Source organism: Phocoena phocoena, chromosome 9 (assembly GCF_963924675.1).
Source record: "Phocoena phocoena chromosome 9, mPhoPho1.1, whole genome shotgun sequence".
In the NCBI taxonomy this organism is placed as follows: domain Eukaryota; kingdom Metazoa; phylum Chordata; class Mammalia; order Artiodactyla; family Phocoenidae; genus Phocoena; species Phocoena phocoena.
The window spans coordinates 50,248,514-50,268,620 of NC_089227.1; the positions used below are offsets into that span (position 1 = coordinate 50,248,514).

The window sequence follows — 20,107 nt, forward strand, 5'->3', positions numbered from 1 at the left end:
GAGCCTGTGTTCCACAACAGGAGAGGCCCCAACAGTGAGAGGCCCGCATACCACAAAATAAATAAATAAATGTTTACCGTGTTTGACTCGATACTTTCATTTCAGCAGCCAGCCTACCCTAACTAATACAACTGTCACATTACAGCTCCTCACAGATGAATAGCTTCCACTTTTATGCCAGCTCTATGTTATATTTAAATGCACTCTCTTTATTTGAAAGCTCAAGCAAAGGACACGGTGCTGTGAACCTCACACAAAAGAAAAACAATTTAAGGTATTTGGTATTTCTTTACAAGTTTTTACGAATGTTAAGTATTATTACTAAGAGGAAAATATTTTATCTTTAAATTCTAAGATTTTAAAAACTACTCTGAATTTCTCAATGTCGTTTTTGAAACCAGGTCTAAATTTTTTTCCCAAAGGATTTACTTCAAAATTTTAAAACATGGCAATGGAGAAAAATAGTTTTATAATAAAAAGATGGATTTAAAAATATATAAATAACATTTCAGATATATTATCTATTCATTTTGTAACTATGATCTGAGGGCTTAAGGGATGCCAGATATTGTGGAAACAAAAAACAATAAAAAGCTGTCCTCTAAGAGCTCCCAGGCTAATGTAGAAGAAAAGCAAATAAAGAGATTATTACAATATTGTATTATAAGTGTACGACACATACATGCACAGGATATAATGGGAAGAGACAGGAAGGCTCTCAGTGAATACTTGGGAACACATAAGCAGAAAAGGTTTCCTGGAAGAGTGATTAATAAGGACAAGCAGGAGTGGGTAAATAAATGGGAAAATTAACAGCCCAGGTAAAGAAGCCTGGGTCATGAAGGTCTACTAAAGAGCTGGGATATTTTAAGTCTGTGGAGAGCCAGTGAAGGGTTTTTCAGCAGGGGAGTTACATGCTCAAAATTTTTAAATGCAATATAAAAAATGAATAAGGATGAAGAGGAATAGCAACAGCGGAGACTACAATTTAGATGAAAAATAATGACAACCTGAATTTAAGTCAGTGGCAGTGAGAATGGAAAGAGCTAGGGAGGATGGGGAGAGGATGAGAGATATTTAGGAAGAGAAATGATAAGACTGTGGCCAAATGTAATAGAGATGAAGAAGGAAAGTATGACTTCCCAGTTTCTAGTTAGGGTGATTAAATTAATGTGGCAGTCCATTTATCAAGACAGTGGGAGAAATGATGAGTTCAGGTGTGGACATCCTTAGGTTGAGGAGAAAATGTTAAAAAGGCATTTAGAAATAAAGCCTTGAATACTTTATTAAGGTCAGGTGGTAGATGTATTCTTTATTATTTAGGTGGTTTTTGAAACCCTTGGTTTCATTAGATAAATGTGCACAGCAATGTTTCTCAGAAAACGGTCTACTTTGTAAGGCTTGTTTACAACACACGTTTTTATGCTGCATCCCTCACCTAAAGACTTAGACTCTCTGGAAGTCGTCCTAGGAATCTCTGGTTAGTTTCCCAGGCTATCCTTATTTATACTAAAATATAGAGCCACTGGTATATAAAGTGGAAAAGAGTGTCAAGTACAGAACTCTGGGAAATATCAATATTGAAGTTAGTGATTCTGGATGGTTATATACCAAATTATTCACAGAGGTGATCAAAGGATGATGAAATGCAGTTTTAAATTTTCTTCTGATCAAAACGTTATATAAAAGTTTTTGGAAGTTGACATTCTATTTTAGGATAGATGGTACAGATTTATAGTTACAACAGACCAGTATGCCTCAAAATTACTGGATGAGAATAGCCATTTACCTTTCTATCTTTAAAAAGCATTTCTAAATCAGAAAAAACCTCTTTGAAATAAGCCAAAATGTCAAATATCAAGTGTGCAATGAGAGGGTCCAACTCAGCATGTAACAACTCCCAGAATGGCTATGCTAAGTATCACAGAGAACTTAAGCTGAGCACTTTTCCTAAGTAAATCTGGTAATGTCCTCAAAAAAATAAAAACAAACAAAAAACCTCACCTTAAAAGGAATAGCATATTCCTGCCTTGACTCTCTAAATTTCTCTTTGTGCATTTCATGGTGAGAAACAGCTTTTACATAAAATAAATACAACTGACAATACGGATAACACAACTGTTAGTTAACTTTATTTAATTGACTTTAGTAAAAATTAATGTTAAAACCAGGACTAGGACTATGGATTCCAACTCTCAACCCTGCTTGAATCAGATACATTTCTAAAATTAGACAATCTATAAGTTGATTTAGTAGCTCAATTTTTAAAAGAAATTTCCTATTTCTCTCTACGATTTGTAGCTAGTTTATACTTCAAAATACAAAATGTTATGAGGATGCTGAGTACTGCAGTAACTACTGCACAAAAATGAACTTAGGCTTGTTTAGCAAACTATTTTGTTTTATATTAAAACATTAAAATAGCCACCTTTTAACTCTGAAAAGTTTCAAAAGGCATTCGTGTTATCAGAAGCACATTTCTTTCATTACCATGAGCTCGAAGTAAAGCTTCAGCAGTAAATAGTGGAGCCTGGAGCATGTCTGCTGTTTCCACAATAAGCATATCTTTCAATCTACGAAGATCCTGAGGTCTTAATCCTTCATATGGCTTTAAAAAGAAGAAAAACAAAGTTAAATTGGCTATTATACTATTAGGAAGTTCTAAATGCCTATAAATAAATATATATGATTATCATTTATTTAACCTTCCAGTTCCAGTTTGGCAATGAAGTTAAAAAGGCTCTGTATGTTCCACTATCATGGACTTCAAACTACTCTCTCACAAGTCTTTTTTAAGATGGAAAGTGGATGCCTAGTCTCATGTACCTTATCATTCTAAAACAAAAGAATCATACTATAATGACAAAACCATCTTACTTCATAGTTTTAAAAATCTGAATAATACAAAATTGAATTAGAAATAAAAATCTATAATCCCACCACTGAGCAATAGTCATGATTAAAGTTCTCAAGTATTTTTATCCAGTCTTTTCTTTTTGCAAATCAATTGTGTGTGAATATATCAATACATGTTTTCACTTAGACTCACTTTTAATCACTGAACCACCAACATTTACACTTATTAAGATACACTCTGGATTGCTAGTGGGATTATATGATACCTATTAATTAATTTGGAGAGAAGTGATTATGACATACTATTCAACTTCTTATCATAAATGTATTCTCTCTGTTTATTCAAGTGTTAATGCTTCTTAGTTTTCTTCATAAAGGTACTGTATCATTTCAGGTTTTTAAAATTCTTTTGTTATCCTTTATACTTTTTTTCTTTGCATTTAACAGAAAACATACAAGGAATAAAATCACAAATGTCTCACTATTCAGAAATTTATAAAAGCTAAAATAACCTGTGACATGTTTTCCCCATTACATTTCCCTAATTTTCCCCATCCTTGCTTACAGCAATCACTATGATGAATTTAATTTGTAGCTATCATAATATTATGGCATAACATTAAATATATCGCTAAGCAACTTGCTTTTATTTTTATTCAAACTGTGTTTTTATTATTAATATTGATACACATATCTATTTCAATCCTTTAAACAGATGTAATCAGCTTACTGCAGTAAGCATGGAACTAAAGACCATAACTTAAAAAGCAGTAGAAATTCTCAAATACTTATCAGAATAACAACCATTGAGGAAGTCCTTTGGTAACATCTATTACACATTCCAGAGAGTTCTGGGCAGTCAGTAAGCCCTATCCCATACAGCTGATTTACAGATATTTTAAAACTAGATATTATCTTTATTTCTTGCTTTGTTTTTTTGATTATCATGGAAACCATTTCATCAATTCTTACTTAACCCCATATGGTGGGAACTCTATTCACCAGGGGTAATTTCTCTCAGTTGATGTATGTTTCCTGATCCTAAGATGTCTTCTGGCAGGGAAGCATATATAAGCAATGAGTGTAGTAATGACAGGAAAGACTGACAAATTTGACTGCAAAAGAAACTGCCAAGATTTAAACATAAAAAGTGTGTTGCTTTTAATATATAAGGAATTTGTGACAATCAGTAAATTTAAAATGTCAAAAGTTATAAAAACACAAACATCCTTAAGTATACAAACTGTTTACCTAACAAACTGGCCAAGGTTTGGAAAAAAACAAAAACACCCCTCAATATTGGTAAGGTTACAGTGAGATGGCCCTCTAATGTACTGTGGGTAAAAACAGAAATTGGATTATCATTTAATGACTAAGCATCACGTATCATGAGCCTTTAAAATACTGATCTTGTGACTCAATAACTTTACTTATAGGAATCTATCCTAAGGTCTAATCACAATGTGAACAAAACTGGTCAACTGCAATGTTACTTTTAAAAGTGACAAAATGCAAGGAACCCAAATATACTTTCAGGGAGTTATAGGACATCTACATGTTAGAGTAGTTAGCAGTCATTCAAAATGTTTTCCATGATGAATCTGTGAATATCAAAAAATGTTAAGGAAAAAAAAAACTACAGGATGTAAAATGTACAATATCATCACACTGATGAAAAATGGAAGGCAAAATGTTACAAGTATCATTTATAAGTGGTAGAATAATGAATATTTTAAATTTTCATTCTGCTTCTTCTTATAAAAGGGGTGTTTGGCTGAAAAAATTTTAATTAAAAAATTAAAGAACTTCCCTGGTGGTCCAGTGGTTAAGACTCTGCGCTTCCAATGCAGGGGGCGTGGGTCTGATCCCTGGTCAGGGAACTAAGATCCCACATGCCACTCAGCACAGCCAAAAAAAGAAGAAAAATTAAAGAAAAATCACTGGGGATGTTAAAAAGCTTTAAACAGGGGCAGAGCATGCACTCAATCAGTCTGCAGTGTTACTCTTTTTACAAATGATAGTAAAAACTTAATGCTGAATACATTTCATATCATACTGTATTAATAGTCTACTACACCTATATATGCATTCAGCTATACTGCCATGAATCTCTACATATTACAGGTATCCTATAACCTTAAGTAGAAAAAGAAATAAAAATTTAACCTAAACTATTCTATATAGGGATTAACTAAAAAAGGAAAAAGGGGAAATTTAACCCAACTATCCTTTAAAAAGTGCCCCCAAATCATCATATATAAAAGTTTGCTTTTAAGCTAATTTAAGCTAATTAGCTTTTAAGCTAATTTATGAACCATACTTTGTCCTGCAAAAATCTACAAATCCTTTAATGATTAAATTTGTAGTACTCATTCCAGTCTAGAATTTATACACTATATATAACATTGCTTCTAGAAACTGTGTTCCAAGTTCAGATTTGGGACTCCAGGTATCTTTCCTGCCTCAGCAATGAAAACCAATATTTCCTGATATTCCCAGTGGTGGCAACTGTTTATTTCCTGGTATATTTCCTAAATGTTCTTTTTCAGATTAGCCACCATTCTACCTAATTTATGTTGAACCAAATAAAATTTGACTTTAGATACATTAAGAAAGGAATAATATTGATATAAAGCAATCTGTATAAATTCTTTTTTTTAAATGCACAGTTTAAAACCTAAATAGGTTACAATGGAAGAAAAATAGTCCTTGAAGGAGAAAGACATACTGCCTTCATGAACATGTAACATATTCACTCTGAATTTCTGCAATGGAACTATAACTAGGTCATGTGATGCATTTCAATACATTGCTCAGTTCCAAGTGGGCAGTACCCCTTTCCTCTGCAGGAGGGATTAAGATGAAGGTACCTTTCTCTTTCCTGCTGCAAAGATAAACTGCTTCTTTTTCAGATTAACACAAACCAGCAATAACCTTCAAAGCAGTCCAATACTGATACAAAGAAAGAAAAAGAAAACTAATTTAAAGAGGAATGGCAAATAAAAGTGCCTAAACACATACAAATAATAGTTATATAAGTCCTCTCAGAATCAAGTTAGCACTGAACACTGAAGAATCAGAATCGTTTTTAGAGGAAAAAATTTACTGTGTCTTATAATAATGTCTTTATTTAAGAAATATTTATGGATGCCCACTGTGCATGCAGTGTGTTAGACACTGAAAATATTCTGCTAAATAAGGCAGTTATGGTTCTGGCCCTCATAAAGTTGACAATCTAATAAAAGAGAAAGGCAGTAAACAAGTAAACTATAAAAATATATAAACAAAGTAATTATAGCATGTGATAAGTGCTACAAAAAATAAATAGGGTATATGGTAAAGAATAATGGAAGGAGAGGGGTCTACTTCAGAAAGAATGGTCTAAGACTGCCTCTGCAGAACTGATATAGTCAAGAGAAAACTTGGGAGATGATTTTAGACATAAGGAACAGGAAATGCAAAAGCTTTAGTATAGTCTAGGTACTGCAATTAGAGCAAAGTGTGCCAGTGAGATAATGTTGGAGAGGTAAATAGTGGCGAGACCATATAAGGTCTTATATCTGAGCAAACAGTTTGGATTTTATTCTAAGTGCTATGAAAAGTCACTCTATGGTTTAAGTGATATTATCTAATTTAAGTTTAAAAGGCACTCTGGCTACTGTGCACAAAATGGATTCTAAGGGGACGAGAACAGAAGGAAGGAGACCAGTAAGGAAACTACTATAGTAGTTCGGATGAGAAGTGAAGGTGGAGAGGTAGGAGTAGAGAATGGGAGGAGTAAACGGATTTAGGTTATAACTTTGGAGGTAAACTGACAGAATTCCCAGACTGCTTGGATGTGAGGAATCGAGAATGCTTGCCACATTTATGCTTGAGTGGATGGAGGTAATGTTTACTTAGACAATTAAGACTTAAAGGAAAACCAGAAAGCAATGTCACTGAAGCCAAGGGAAGAGTGTTTCACTAAGGGAGTGGTTAATTATGTCAAGTGGTGCTGAAGAATTCAAGTAAGAAAAGCACCTACTGGATTTGGCAACACAGTGACTCTTGATGTCCACATCAGTGCAGTTCCATCAGAGTAGAAGGGAAGAAAGTCACACTGCAATGGGCTGAAGAGTGAAGGGAAGGTGAGGAAGTTGGTATGTATAGATAGCTCCTAAGTTTTGTTTTTCTCATATGAAGATCAGAGATATGGGGCTACAAGTGAAGGGGGACAGGGACAGGGCTGGGGAAGAGTGGTCAATGGAGAGGTTGTTTTGTTTTTTAAGATGGGAGTTACCAAAGCATGTTTGTTGATAAGAGCAATCCAGAAGACAGGCAGAGACTGAAGTACAGGACTGGAATCTTGGAGTCAGCATCTCTATTTATATGTAATTAAACATACTTACATATGCTAAAGGACAGACACCACCTCCAGGTTTTCTAGATGTATTTTCATACTTATGGCTATGTAGATCACAGGATATTTAGCATATTGCAAAGAAGACCACACAAACTGGGTTTTAAAGAAGAAAAAAATAAAATTTAATATAAAATCCATATAATTTTTTTATTAAAAAAAACTTACCTCTCGTTTGTCTAATGCAGCATATTCAGCTTCTATTTCTTCAGCTTCAGGATCTCGTGAGAATACCATTTGAGATTCCAGATTGAGGGCCAAATCTTTGTGGTGTTGCTTTTCAGCACAATCACAAGGAGTATCTTTATTCTCATTCTCAGCAAACAAGTCTCCTCCATGTTTTACTAAAAGCTAAAAAAGATTTTTTCAAAAACTTTCAACTATAGGACTTCCCTAGTGGCACAGTGGTTAAGAATCCGCCTGCCAATGCAGGGGACACGGGTTCAAGCCCTGGTCCGGGAAGATCCCACATGCCGCAGAGCAACTAAGCCTGTGCGCCACAACTACTGAGCCTGTGCTCTAGGGCCCTTGAGCCACAACTACTGAAGCCAGCGCACCTAGAGCCCCTGCTCTCCAACAAGAGAAGCCACCTCAATGAGAAGCCCGTGCACTGCAAGGAAGAGTGGCCCCCACTCGCCACAACTAGAGAAAGCCCGCACGCAGCAATGAAGACCAAATGCAGCCAAAAATAAATGAATAAACTTATTAAAAAAAAATTAAAAACCTTGCAACTATAGATTTAAATGACAAGTTATTTCATGCTGCCTATTAGAAAAATTTTAATAAAGTAAGCACAACAAAAATTCAACAGTATGTATCTGAAATGACAATAAAAGTTATTTAGATACCAGTGGCTTCTAATTTTAAGATTAGCAATTCTTGCTTATTAGCGTTAAGATGACTTCCTTTTGAGGCTTCCCTGGTGGCGCAGTGGTTAAGAATCTGCCTGTCAATGCAAGGGACACGGGTTCGAGCCCTGGCCCAGGGAGATCCCACATGCTGCAGAGTAACTGAGCCCGTGCACCACAACTACTGAGCCTGCGCTCTAGAGCCCGCGAGCCACAGCTACTGAGCCCGCATGCCACAACTACTGAAGCCCGCGCCTAAAGCCCATGCTCCAAACAAGAGAAGCCACTGCAATGAGAAGCCCTCACACCGCAACGAAGAGTAGTCCCTGCTTGCTGTAACCAGAGAAAGCCCGCGCACAGCAACGAAGACCCAACGCAGCCAAAAATAAAAATAATGAAATAAATTTATTAAAAAAAAAAGATGACTTCCTTTGGTTAAAAACAACAACAAACCAATTTCTTAAACTTTACAAAGAAATTCTTAAGCATTCTGTCCAAAGTTTACTTAAAAATCAATAATTTTATAGTCATCCAATGCTCTAAATTTTATACATTTCTATAAATTTTTCTTAAAAAAGAAGGACACAGCCAATACTGTTACTGTAACCACTAATACCTGGATGCCCTGACAAGGTGGACAAAAGTTTTCATTTGTATCATTCATTATCCAGCTAAACGCTGAAATAAAATTCGGTTGAACAAATCACTGAAGCAAAACTGTTTTCAATATTCCTCCAAATAAGCAATGAGAGCAAAACTGTTTTCAATATTCCTCAGAATAAGCAATGGGAATAGCTACTGATAGCCAAGTTGGGAAGATATCAAATCTCTTGATATTTAAAGGTAGGATTTCGCCCAAGGAAATCCCACTTTTAAAATTACACGGAATAGGGACTTGTCTTGTGCACTACTAAGGTTTCTGTTGGTTTTGCAGAAGTTAAATATGTTGTTATTAAGGGCTATAGGTTCAAGTTTCCCCAGTATGTCTGCAGAGACATTAACAAGGACATGAATACCATGAGGGCCATAATCTAGGACAACCCTAAAGGACAGCCTGACAATTAGTCATGGAGCTGATTCTTTTATAGAATTCAGCCACAACCATAACAACACAGTAACAGCCACCACTTATTGTTTTCTAAGTGCTAAGCACTATGCTGGGACTTCAAATACATATTCTTACTTAATATTAACAACCCCAAGTAGCAGGGATATTATAATGTTTCAGAAGAGTTAAACAAGTTGACTGAAGTTACTCAGCTAATAAGCAGTAGAACTGGGATTCAGACACAAATTTGACCAAGTTCTTAACCATGACTGGACATTGTACTGACCCAAAGAATAGGCTGATCACAAAATAAAGAAGTCAAATGTATTCTGGGCCCACCATAAAGTTCTGGCCAGATCTTATTTATGATCTAAATGTGAATACTTTTTAGAGATTTTCATTTTTTATGTGGGTTAATAAAAATGGTAGCTTCTTTTCATTTTCTTCCAAATAATTTTATCTCCTCTCCCTCCAACAAACACACAGATCTTCCTGTAAAGTTCTTTTATTGCTTTTGGAACTGTCATCCTTAATCCTTATGGTTCCTCCACAGTCATCCCAAGAGGCCCTGATAAAATAAGGGACTTATACCAATGCCAGGCCTGGAAGCCATGGGCTAACTTGACAAGCCCAATGGATATGACTTAGGCTTCTTGCTCTAAGCCAAACGTATACCTCAGAGCTAAGATGGTTTAAAACATTTTTTAAGTTGTAAAAACAAGCAAACAAACAAACCAAGAAGAATATGAAACATAGACTTGTGGTCACAAAGCTTAAAATATTTACCCATTACATCTGGCCCTTTACAGAAAAAAAATCTGTGAAGCAATAGCTCTCAGCAGTCACTGTTGCAGCCACCTTCTAGAGCCTGAAGGCAAGGTCATATCAGCTGCTATTTAACCACCTGGAACCTTTTTAGTCTAAATGTTGTCTGAGGACACCAGGGGGTTTGTTAGAAATGCTGACTCTCAGGGCTACCACCCAAGCCCCTCCCACTCCAGGCCTCTAAATCAGAATCTGATTCTCATCTCCAGGAGATTCTTATGCACATTAAAGTTTGACAAGCAATGACCCTAGACTATGGCCTGTGTGGCATGGAAACTGACATATTTATATTACCTTCTCGGTTCAATACTGGCGACTTATATTAAGTCCACAGACTTATCATACCTATTGCAGGGTCTGTTACTGTTTTCAGCCTTTCTGCTTCACTAACACAAAACAGACTATTTGCTTCTGGCTGCTACAGAACTGAGAGCTGACTTGACTCTATGGTTCTTTGATATTCAGAGTAGCAGAAAATGCACACTGGGATGGCTTTCAAAGCCATGACTTGATTTACTTCCACAACAGATACTACCACAGAAGAGATTCTAAATATTAGCAAACAAGATAAATCATCTTTAACTTAATCACCCTACTCTTTAGCAAAAGCAAAGACAAAATTTAAGAGGCTGTGCCATTCCAGAATATTGGTAAGAGGAACATTCCAGAGTATAGACTGCATTCCTTGGGGTTTAAAAACAAACAAAAAAAGGATGTGTGAGAAGTCATTGTTGAGAGTCACTGTTGACTATTTTTAGAACTTGAGACTTCTTGCCTTGATTGGTAATTCGAAAGGAGTCCCCAGATGAGTCTGATGCGAGTGGGGTGAGGGCCCACAAAAACCTGTATCTCATTGCTGCAATTGGTACCTGGACAGAAACTCATAATCAGTGATGGAATGGAGGGTCCATGTTTACAGCATTTGTCTTGGCAAGGAAAATCAACGCATATGCTACCTTTGGCATAGAAGCTAGCTAGCTATCACCAGTACTGCCTGACATTGGAGGATTACTTTTTAAAAAAGAATTTTAGCATACTGACCTTTAGGGCCTAAGGCTGGAACACAAGAAAGCAGATGTCAAGAAATCTGTTAAACTTTTGCTGCATAAAGTCAGGTGTTTTGCTTTTACATAATAGGGTGTTACACGTGGTTCTGAAGAGGTAGTTTTTAAATGCTTCAACCAAAGCATTCTAAGTATCATTTTCTCCACTCTCAAGCAAGGAGAACTGAATATTTTATTCAAATGTGTTTTTTAGCCTATCTCAGACACTTGGTGGTACATACAATTTTCTACCTTAAAAGAAACATACAATTATCACTATCTCAGCGCATCTGTTTATCGATTTTGCCTTCCTTTCTGTTCATAATCCCAGAGGAAGAGGGGAAGGACAGCCCTTAGTTCATGACAAATCCCTTCCCACCCCTTTGATCCATCATCTAAATGGCTGGTTGACTCTGAACAAGTCATTTAACTTCTGTAAGTCTCAGTTTACCAGGTCCATCTATAAAATGAGGCTTACATAATCTTGAGAAAAAATGTAAAAAAAGATGATTCTTAGTCTCTTCTGGTTGTAAAATTACCATTTCCTCATCTGTTTCCTCTATGATCTTGAGCACTCCATTATTCCTTTCATCTTCACTCTCTGACTTTCTACTGGCTCCTGGTACAGGAGTCCCCTATCTTAATTCTGTTAGCCTTCTTGTCACTTCCCCAATACTTTACTTTCTCTCTTGGCCACATTTGTCAAATTAGTGACTGACACCCGCTGTCTCTCTACTTCCTCAGCAAATTACTCAATTTCTCCCAGCAATCTGACTTCTACTCTGCCCACTTGACTATAATATTCCTGAAAGTCATTAATACCTCTCAAATCCAACAGCCTTATCTGTCTGTAATTCCTTGCCCTTTCTGAAGCACATCAAATGACTGACTACCTCCTCTCCTTGAAATTCTTCTCTTGGCATCCTCGACAATGTATTATTTTGGTTCTCTTCTCTGCTTTTTTGGTTTTTGTTGTAGGCCACTTACTGTTCCCACTCCCTTTAAACAGAGGCATTCTCCAAGTTGATGCTGTGACTTTAATTCTGTAATTTTATCTATAGTCTTTTCCTTGGATTTCTCATCTATACCTTATCTTGCAGATAACATTTAATTCTAAATCTATATTCATTACTCCCAGTTAGTTCTAATCTTCAATAGCCTGAATACCATTTCATGTGGATAATCTAAGACCTCAATCTCCTTCTAAATGAAAACGCAAGATATTCTCCCTTCCTTCTTAACCAATTCCTTCACCTCATCTCACTTAATTTTTTTTTTCTTTTTACTACTAAAGTGTAGTTGACATACAACACCTCATCTCATTTTTAAAATATCTGTCAATTGTTAGCAGGGTTCAAAGTGAACTAGGTTCAAAACCATCCTCAGTTTACTTAAAAATAAAGTTAATTTATTTTACTCTAATTATAGATATGATAGCAGATTGTTACAGAAAATGCAAAAAAATCAAAGAGAGAAAATTATATTATCCAAAGATAGCTCAACATTGTTAATATTAACATTTTAAAGTCTCCATCATTTTTAACTTTTCTCTCCCTTACTTTCTTGTATCAACTGACCAAGTCACCTAAATGCATCTGCCTCATTCTTTCCGTTTCTAATACCACCATACAAATCCAGGCCCTTTATCAGTTCACAGCAGAATTAATGCAATAAGATTCTAACTCCTGTCACTCCCTCTAGTACACTGGTTTTCAACCTTGGCTGAACACTAGAATCATCTGGAGAAGTTTAATATACTAGTGTCTGGGGGTCCACTCTCAGAAATTCCAATTTTATTGATTTGAGATACGGTCTACACTATGGGATTTTTTGTGCAGACATGGTTACAACCACTGTTTCAGCACAAAGGTTTCCAAATTGTTTATGAATCATCTAGGTAATCTGATAGTCATATTAGGGTGATCTAGAGTGGGGATTAAATATATGAACTCTTTACAGGCGATTCCATTCTATGTCCCACAGACTACTGCTCTAAGCCAAGGATTCTCAAATTTTAATGTGAGTATGAATGAATCACCTTGGGGTTCTTGTTAAACTACAAATTCAGACTCAGCTGATCTGAGATGAGGCCTGAGATTCTGCATTCCCAACAAGTACCCAAATTCATGCCAATGTCAGTCTGAGGACCACTGTCTGGGTAGCAAGGCTTTAAGAACCACTCCTTTAGAAGTCCCCCCTTTCAACTCTATTCTACATTACAACCATTAGGCTAATCTTACTATATTTGCTTTCATAATAGCACTCCACCAGTCAAAAAATTTAAATGGCTCAATTTTCTATAAATAAGTCCAAAATTCTTGGCATTAGTATTTCTACTTAGTATGGCTTCTATCTTCATTTTAAGTCATCTGTCTTATCAAACCTCTGCAAAATACTTCAATCTGCATTTGTTTGAGACCTAGAACAGTGCTTCTCAAACTATAACATGCAAACGAATAACCAGTAAAACTTGCTTAAAGCATTCCTGGAGTCTACCCCCAGAGATTCTGATTTGGAATCTGGAGGTCTGTGGGGCACAAGAATTTGTATTTATAACAAGCTCCCAGGCGTTACTGATGCTACAAAATGTGCTGAGGGCCACATTTTGAGTAGCCTCCTCCAAATACTTAAACTGAAATCTCATCCACTGAAATATTATTACTACCCACGAAATCTTCTGGGCTAAGTAAAATTTAAATGATGTCTCCTTCCCTTCAATGCCTATAACAGTTAATGCCTAAATAATTAATAGCTCTTACTTAGCATCATAATGTTTTGGATGCAATAATAAAATCATAACTTTCTTGATTAAAAATTAGAAAACTGAGGCCCAGAAACAGGCAAAGTTACTCAGTTGCTGAGCTGAGACTACAATTTCTGTATTCTTTTTACAGTTTTAAAACCCCAGGTGCTAAAAACACAATATAATTAAGTAAAACTCTTCAGTATGATTTGTGAATGATTTTTTTGGCTTTTCAATGAAGTGTGAAATACTCTGATAGCTGCCAAAGTGTCAAATAGCCCCTGTAGCTGTAAATGGAAGTGTGATTTATGACCTTTGGTTTTCTAGTGACCTTTATTTGCTCTAACAATGAGCACCTACACTTAAAACTTTGAATAAGCAAGTGGAACAAGGATGCATAGGAAATATCTAAAGATAATACTCATTTTAAAAAATGCTTTTCACAAAGAGCTGAGGCACTATCAAACACAACCACCACCTCTGTCACATCAACCAGTTCTTGAATCCCTGTGACGGGTGAAGCACCAATATAAATAAAATGAGGCCTAATGACTAGGCTTGATCTAGGGAAGTCCGCAAAGGGGAAGAAAAATCACTAAACTTTTAATTGGGCCTTGCTAATAGACCTAACACATCATTCCTCTCCAAAGTCCATCTCTGTTCCAAAGTGGAAAAACAAAAACTAAGCAACCAAGATAAAAGTGTGTTTTTTACAGTATTAAATTCTTGTAAAATTTATATTTTAATGGAGTTCCATTTTTGTGCGCTGGGCATCCATTACATAGTATTTTTTAAGTTCTTTGTATACTTAAAGCATACAGGACTTGCTACATATTGATAGTTATTTTACATATTTAAAATAAGCTTCTATAGTGTGGAGTCATCTTTGGTTTCCTCTCCCAATCTTTGTATAATGCAGGGGTCCACTGCAAACTAAGGCCTGTGAGCCAAATCTAGCCTGCTGCCTGTTCCTGTATAGCCCACAAACTAAAAATTATTTTTACATTTTAAAATGGTTGAAAGGAATCAAAAGATTATTTCGTGATATGTGAAAATTATAAGAAATTCAAGTGGGAATATCCATAAACAAAGTTTTAATGGAACACTGCCATGCTCACTTATACACTGTCTATGGCTGCTTTCAGGATACTGTAGCATAGTTGAGCAGTTGCCTAAAATATCTGGGCTTTCACAGAAAAAAGTTTGCTTACCCTTGAAATAATTCTTTGAAATATGAAAAAATTAAAATTAAAGGGGCTTTAATTATAGTTTGCCTTAATAAATGTTCAACATATAAGCATTTCTAATTTTCAAACAATTGCAGCCCACTCCTCTTTGTGTTACTTTTATCTCATAAATAATTTTGAATGATAAATATTTGTGAAACTCCAGATTTTCCTACTCAAGGAAGTTCTGAAAAATACAAAGTGAGGATTTGATATAAGCACCTGTTGTTAGAAGGTGGCCAACAGAGATAAAAAGAAGGGGCTGGCCAAAAGCGGCAAGGAAGAGTTCTGTTCTGCAAATGAGTGGCATAAGTTTGCCGCAAAAACAAAACAAAACAAAACAAAAACAGTCCCAAGGTAAATCCAGGTATCAAGACTAGATATGGGGATAATGGTAGCATCATTAATAGGAATAAGGCAGTCAAGAGGAGGAACTGGTAGAGAAGACTGAGTACAGTTTTGGAAACACTGAATTTGAGAGACTGTTGGAATGCCCACTGTCAACTAGGCAGCAATATAACATGAGAAACTTCAGGGCTAGATATTCCATATATATATACATATATGTATATGTATATATATGTATATGCATATATATATAAAATATTTAGCCACTGATACTGTCACACCTGCAAGTTCCCAAAAGAACTCTATGATTAAGATGTTTTTAATCCAGCCCTGAACCAATGGCTTCGCAATTCCACATCTCCAATTTATTAATCAAACACCATTTGTGAGGCAATGTCACGGGCCCCATTGGTGTTTCTCCATTTGAATGGTTGCTGAATATTTACCTATGCTTTGACAACCTCCACTGATGTCGAATGAGAGAAAAAAAACACAACCACCTTCTCTCCCCAATACAAACTCACACTCAGTGTGGATAATCACAAAGCCTCCACAGGTTAACAGATGAAAAGAAATGAGCAGTCAACACAAACATCGAGCCCTCTTTGTGGTGTCAAGGCAGCAGGTGGGGGAGGGAGGAGAGAGGAGATGATCCCCCTCTCCTGGTTGAAGGCATCACTGAAAAGTACAGGGAAGGGGGCAGCTGTGTCGAGAGGGAGGACGCTAAGAACCTGGTCATCTATGTGCATGTTCCCCAAAGTCACAGGTCAGAAGTCCTTAGCACACTGCTGCAGAGGGATCTGCCTTTGATGGCTCAGAACCGGCATGATCTTTTACATTAATTGTGTGTGTGTGTGCGTTGTGTGTGTGCATGCGTGCACGTGTGTGTTTGAGGGTGAGGTTTTAAGACTAATCCACGGGATGAATTTTTTCATTCAAATAGAATGGTCTGTGGTGGACCCAAGATTATACAGCAGGAAGATAAAGGCATTTAGCTCTGAACCCTAATATTGTCTCTGCTCCCCACTCTCCTGCAAGAATTCCACCTTCTACTCATCTGACCCAGCCTCACAGGGGCTTGGCTGGGAAGTGTGGAGCGAGGGGGAGGGGAATGGGATCATACACCCTCAGCCAGCAACTGGTATGCCTGCACACAACAGTGCTCTAGACATACGTGCTGCATGAACGAATTTGTGACTTAGTCACTGACCTCTTCTCGTCACTTTTTAGCAACTTTCCCAAAGGGAGAGCAAAGCCTTCTCATCCCACTCTTCCCTTCTCCCCAGCATGGAAATGCCTTGGAATTTCTGCCCTTGCGTCAGGATAGAGGTGGGATGCTCAGAGGTGGGGACTCCTGGCTACCTGCCCCAGGCTGCTCTGGCCTTAGCTGGTCCTGGGGTGGAGGCCACCAGGGAACTGTGAGTGCAAGGAGGTCAACTTCAGCTCCTCAAAGCATGGGAGTCTCCCGTCCCCAAGAGACCTTCTCAATCTTTGGGACTGTTGGGCTGTGAACTGGTCAAGAGAGGTATATGGTCCAGCTCCTGACTCAAGACCCCTGCTTGAGCAGCTGGATGAGGAGGGACGGCAGATATGCCTAATGGAACCAGCCACAGAGGAAGCACAAAGTGGCGTTTCACCCAGGAACACAGTCAAAACACGCAGGCAGGCGGGTGAGCAGTGTGAGGCAGCTCATCAGGCATGGTTTAATTTCTTCTTGGCGATGCCTTCTGCTTTATTTTCAATACAATCAGGACAAGGTGTATCCAGAAGTCACCCTACCACCTGGTACCTGGTACAGTATCACTTGAGGTCTATTACAATGCAGCTTAGTGCCCACTCGAGCACCCCTGAGGCCCCCTACAGGGCAGCATGCATCGGTTTCTGATGTCTGTTAGGGGCAGTCTGGCCCACATGGGCCCGAAGCCAGAATAGTCTGCAAGTGACAGTGCCCAGAGCACAGAGACAGGCAGGAGGCCCAGATGCAAATGTGGGATTTGGGAGAAGAGCAACAGGAGGGCTCCTGCCAGCCCCTCATGTTAGCTCAAATACCTCAAACTCAATAATCACAGTCCATCTTTCCTCCTCTCCCTGGATTATTTCCTTAGCCTCGCCCCTCCTCCAGAACATCAGAAGAACTTTCTGCACTTGAGCTTGACTTGAGGGAAGGAGAGAATTTCGATTAGCAAAGAGGAGGACAGGTGAGGGTGTGGTGATTAAAGGTGAAGGCCCCTGCCCTCTGCTCCTGAATCACCCCTCCCCTGGTGGAGGGAGGGGGTGGAAAGAGTGGGTTCTGGCCAGGAACCATTCACCAAGTAGCTGGAAACATCTGCCCTGAGCAGGTCCACCTAGGGCTCTACAGAGGGTGCAGTGAGCATGGTCTGGCTCCCCCAGTTTGTGCCACCCCAAGTGCCCGCTGGGAGAGGACAGGGCAGAGAATGCCATCTGGACACAGGCTCCCTCTCACCTCCTGGTCTTCTCAGGTGACTGTCAGGTCAGAGAGCCGCCCTCTTCAGATAATACAGCTCAGGTGAAAGAGGCTTAGGTGGGTCTCCATGGCAACCACCAATCAGGAACTGGGCCGCCTCCAGGGTTCATCAGAGGAACTGTGGTTCCAGCCTCTGGGGACACACACACACACACACACACACACACACACACACACACACACACACACACACACACCACAAACACCAGTCCAGGGTGCATCCCTTTTCTGGCCTATGTTTTTTTCTCTCAGCACAACTTCTGAGAGATAGAAAGAGAGGAAAAAGCACGAGGCAGCAGCCAGCAGCACAAGAGAAAAAGGAGGGAGGCGTTTAGATTCAGTCTTCCCTCTACCCTGTCCTCCTGTGGCTGCTGAACCTCCTGCATTTCCCTGAAGAGACCCAGACACTCTCTTCTCCCAGAGTAGGAAGCAGAAAACAGGACCCCCGCGGGACCTTTCACCTGCACAGAGCTGGACCTCAGAAATCCCTGGTCCGGGAAGATCCCACATGCCGGGGAGCGGCTAGGCCCGTGCACTGCGGCTGCTGAGCCTGTGCTCTAGAGCTGGCGAGCCACAACTACTGAAGCCTGTGCGCCTGGAGCCCATGCTCTGCAGGGGGAGAGGCCACCGCAGCAAGGGTCCCAGGGCCCCCCCACACACAGCGTGCAGCGATGGGGGGTGTCCCCCACTCACCGCAACTAAAGAAAGCCCGCCCACAGCAACAAAGACCCAATGCAGCCAAAAATAAATAAATAAATTTTAAAAAAGATACTTTTATGTTATGTTCTGTGTGTGTATGTGTGCGTCCCTTTAGCTGACTATGGAACACAATTATTACAGAGAGAAGGGGGAGTTTTTAAACATTTCATTTATATGGTTCAAAATAATGAGCCATAGGAAAGTATGTGTTTAAATGCACATATGAAATTGTCTGCTGTTGACTTTATCAGCTCTGTCTTTAAATAAACACACAGAAAGAAAAACAACAACTAGAAAAGACGTATTTCCATAGATATGTCCTCAAGAGTTAAAAAAAATAGCTTGACCTTAACCATGGAGTAAAATAATCAATTTAACCTCAAAGGCTAGACACTGAAAATGGGATATATTTTACTGCAATCACAGATTAAGAGAAAATTAGCACTAAAAGGGGTCTTTTGAGATAACTGTGATAGTTTCCTATTGGATGGTTGACACTGATAATCTCAAAGAAGTTGACTGATTCGCTCAAGGTCTTACAGACAGTCTCTGTGAGGACCAAGACTAGAAACCAGTGCCCTATATACCATACTATGATAGCTTAGCTTAATAAAAAAAATTAGTAAATATCTGATAACAGTCTTTTACTCAACCCAAACCCTTTATATCATGCTTGGTACCAATGAGCACAGTGAATGTTAGAAGACCTTATACAAACACTAAGACACTTGAGGACTAATTCTCTAAGAAGTACAGTTATATAGTAGGTTATGTATTTCAATGTATTTGTTTTACTCACTAGAACTAGAAAACATAAGGAAATTAATGTACACTTCCCTGTGAAACTCTTCTGGTTTAATTAACAGTAAACATTATCAAAAGTCATTTAAGACCTAAGGCTGGGTATACAGTCAAGTATATATAAGAGATTTAAGATAGCTTTATATGGGTAAAATGATGAGCTAAAATCTGTTGATGACAACTAGAATAAATGCAATAAGGTATTTATAGGGCTCTATTTGAGGTGTTTTACATTAAGTCAAAGAGCTCTTCTGAACACAAAAAAATGAAAACAGTCATTAAATGGTGTGGTTTGTATAAAGTGATTTGCTGACAGATCAAACAGTTAAAACTTACACATACATTCACACCAAGCAAATCATCAGGCCTGTCAGTTCAGAATAAACCTGGTACTAATTTCCTTCACTGAGCAAAAAACAATGTTGGTAAAAACACCACATTCAATTTTTAAAAATAATTTAATAACATGTCATTGCAAACATACTTCAAAATGAACAACTACTAAAGCAATGCTTATAGAGAATTTTTGGAAGCAAGATATTAAAGCAGCAGTTTAAGAGCATTATTATTACTATCAAGAATATTTTCTACTCTAATTCACTTGAGAAACATGATGCAGTCCCGTCAACAATGATGAGTCACTATAGGCAGTGATTCTTTCGTAAGAGGTGGGCATAGAACAATATACAAAAAGACTTGTGTAAAAAGCCTTCAGGAATTCTGCCCATAGCCTCCCTCCCGCAAAATCCTAGAACATCCTTCCACCACACCGTGAATCAAAGTTAG

The 20,107-nt window shown here is 38.0% G+C and overlaps 1 protein-coding gene across 2 annotated transcripts in view; it reads right to left on the reverse strand.

The window, feature by feature from the left end:
* The window catches only part of ANKIB1 (ankyrin repeat and IBR domain containing 1), a 106,364-nt gene that overhangs the window by 47,432 nt on the left and 38,825 nt on the right, over positions 1-20,107 (reverse strand). For both annotated transcript variants that reach the window (XM_065883766.1, XM_065883765.1), the window contains 2 exons: positions 7,424-7,606; positions 2,491-2,608 (listed from right to left, as the gene is read on the reverse strand). In XM_065883766.1, the coding sequence (XP_065739838.1) occupies positions 2,491-2,608; positions 7,424-7,606 (301 nt within the window). The remainder of the gene's footprint in view (positions 1-2,490; positions 2,609-7,423; positions 7,607-20,107) is intronic.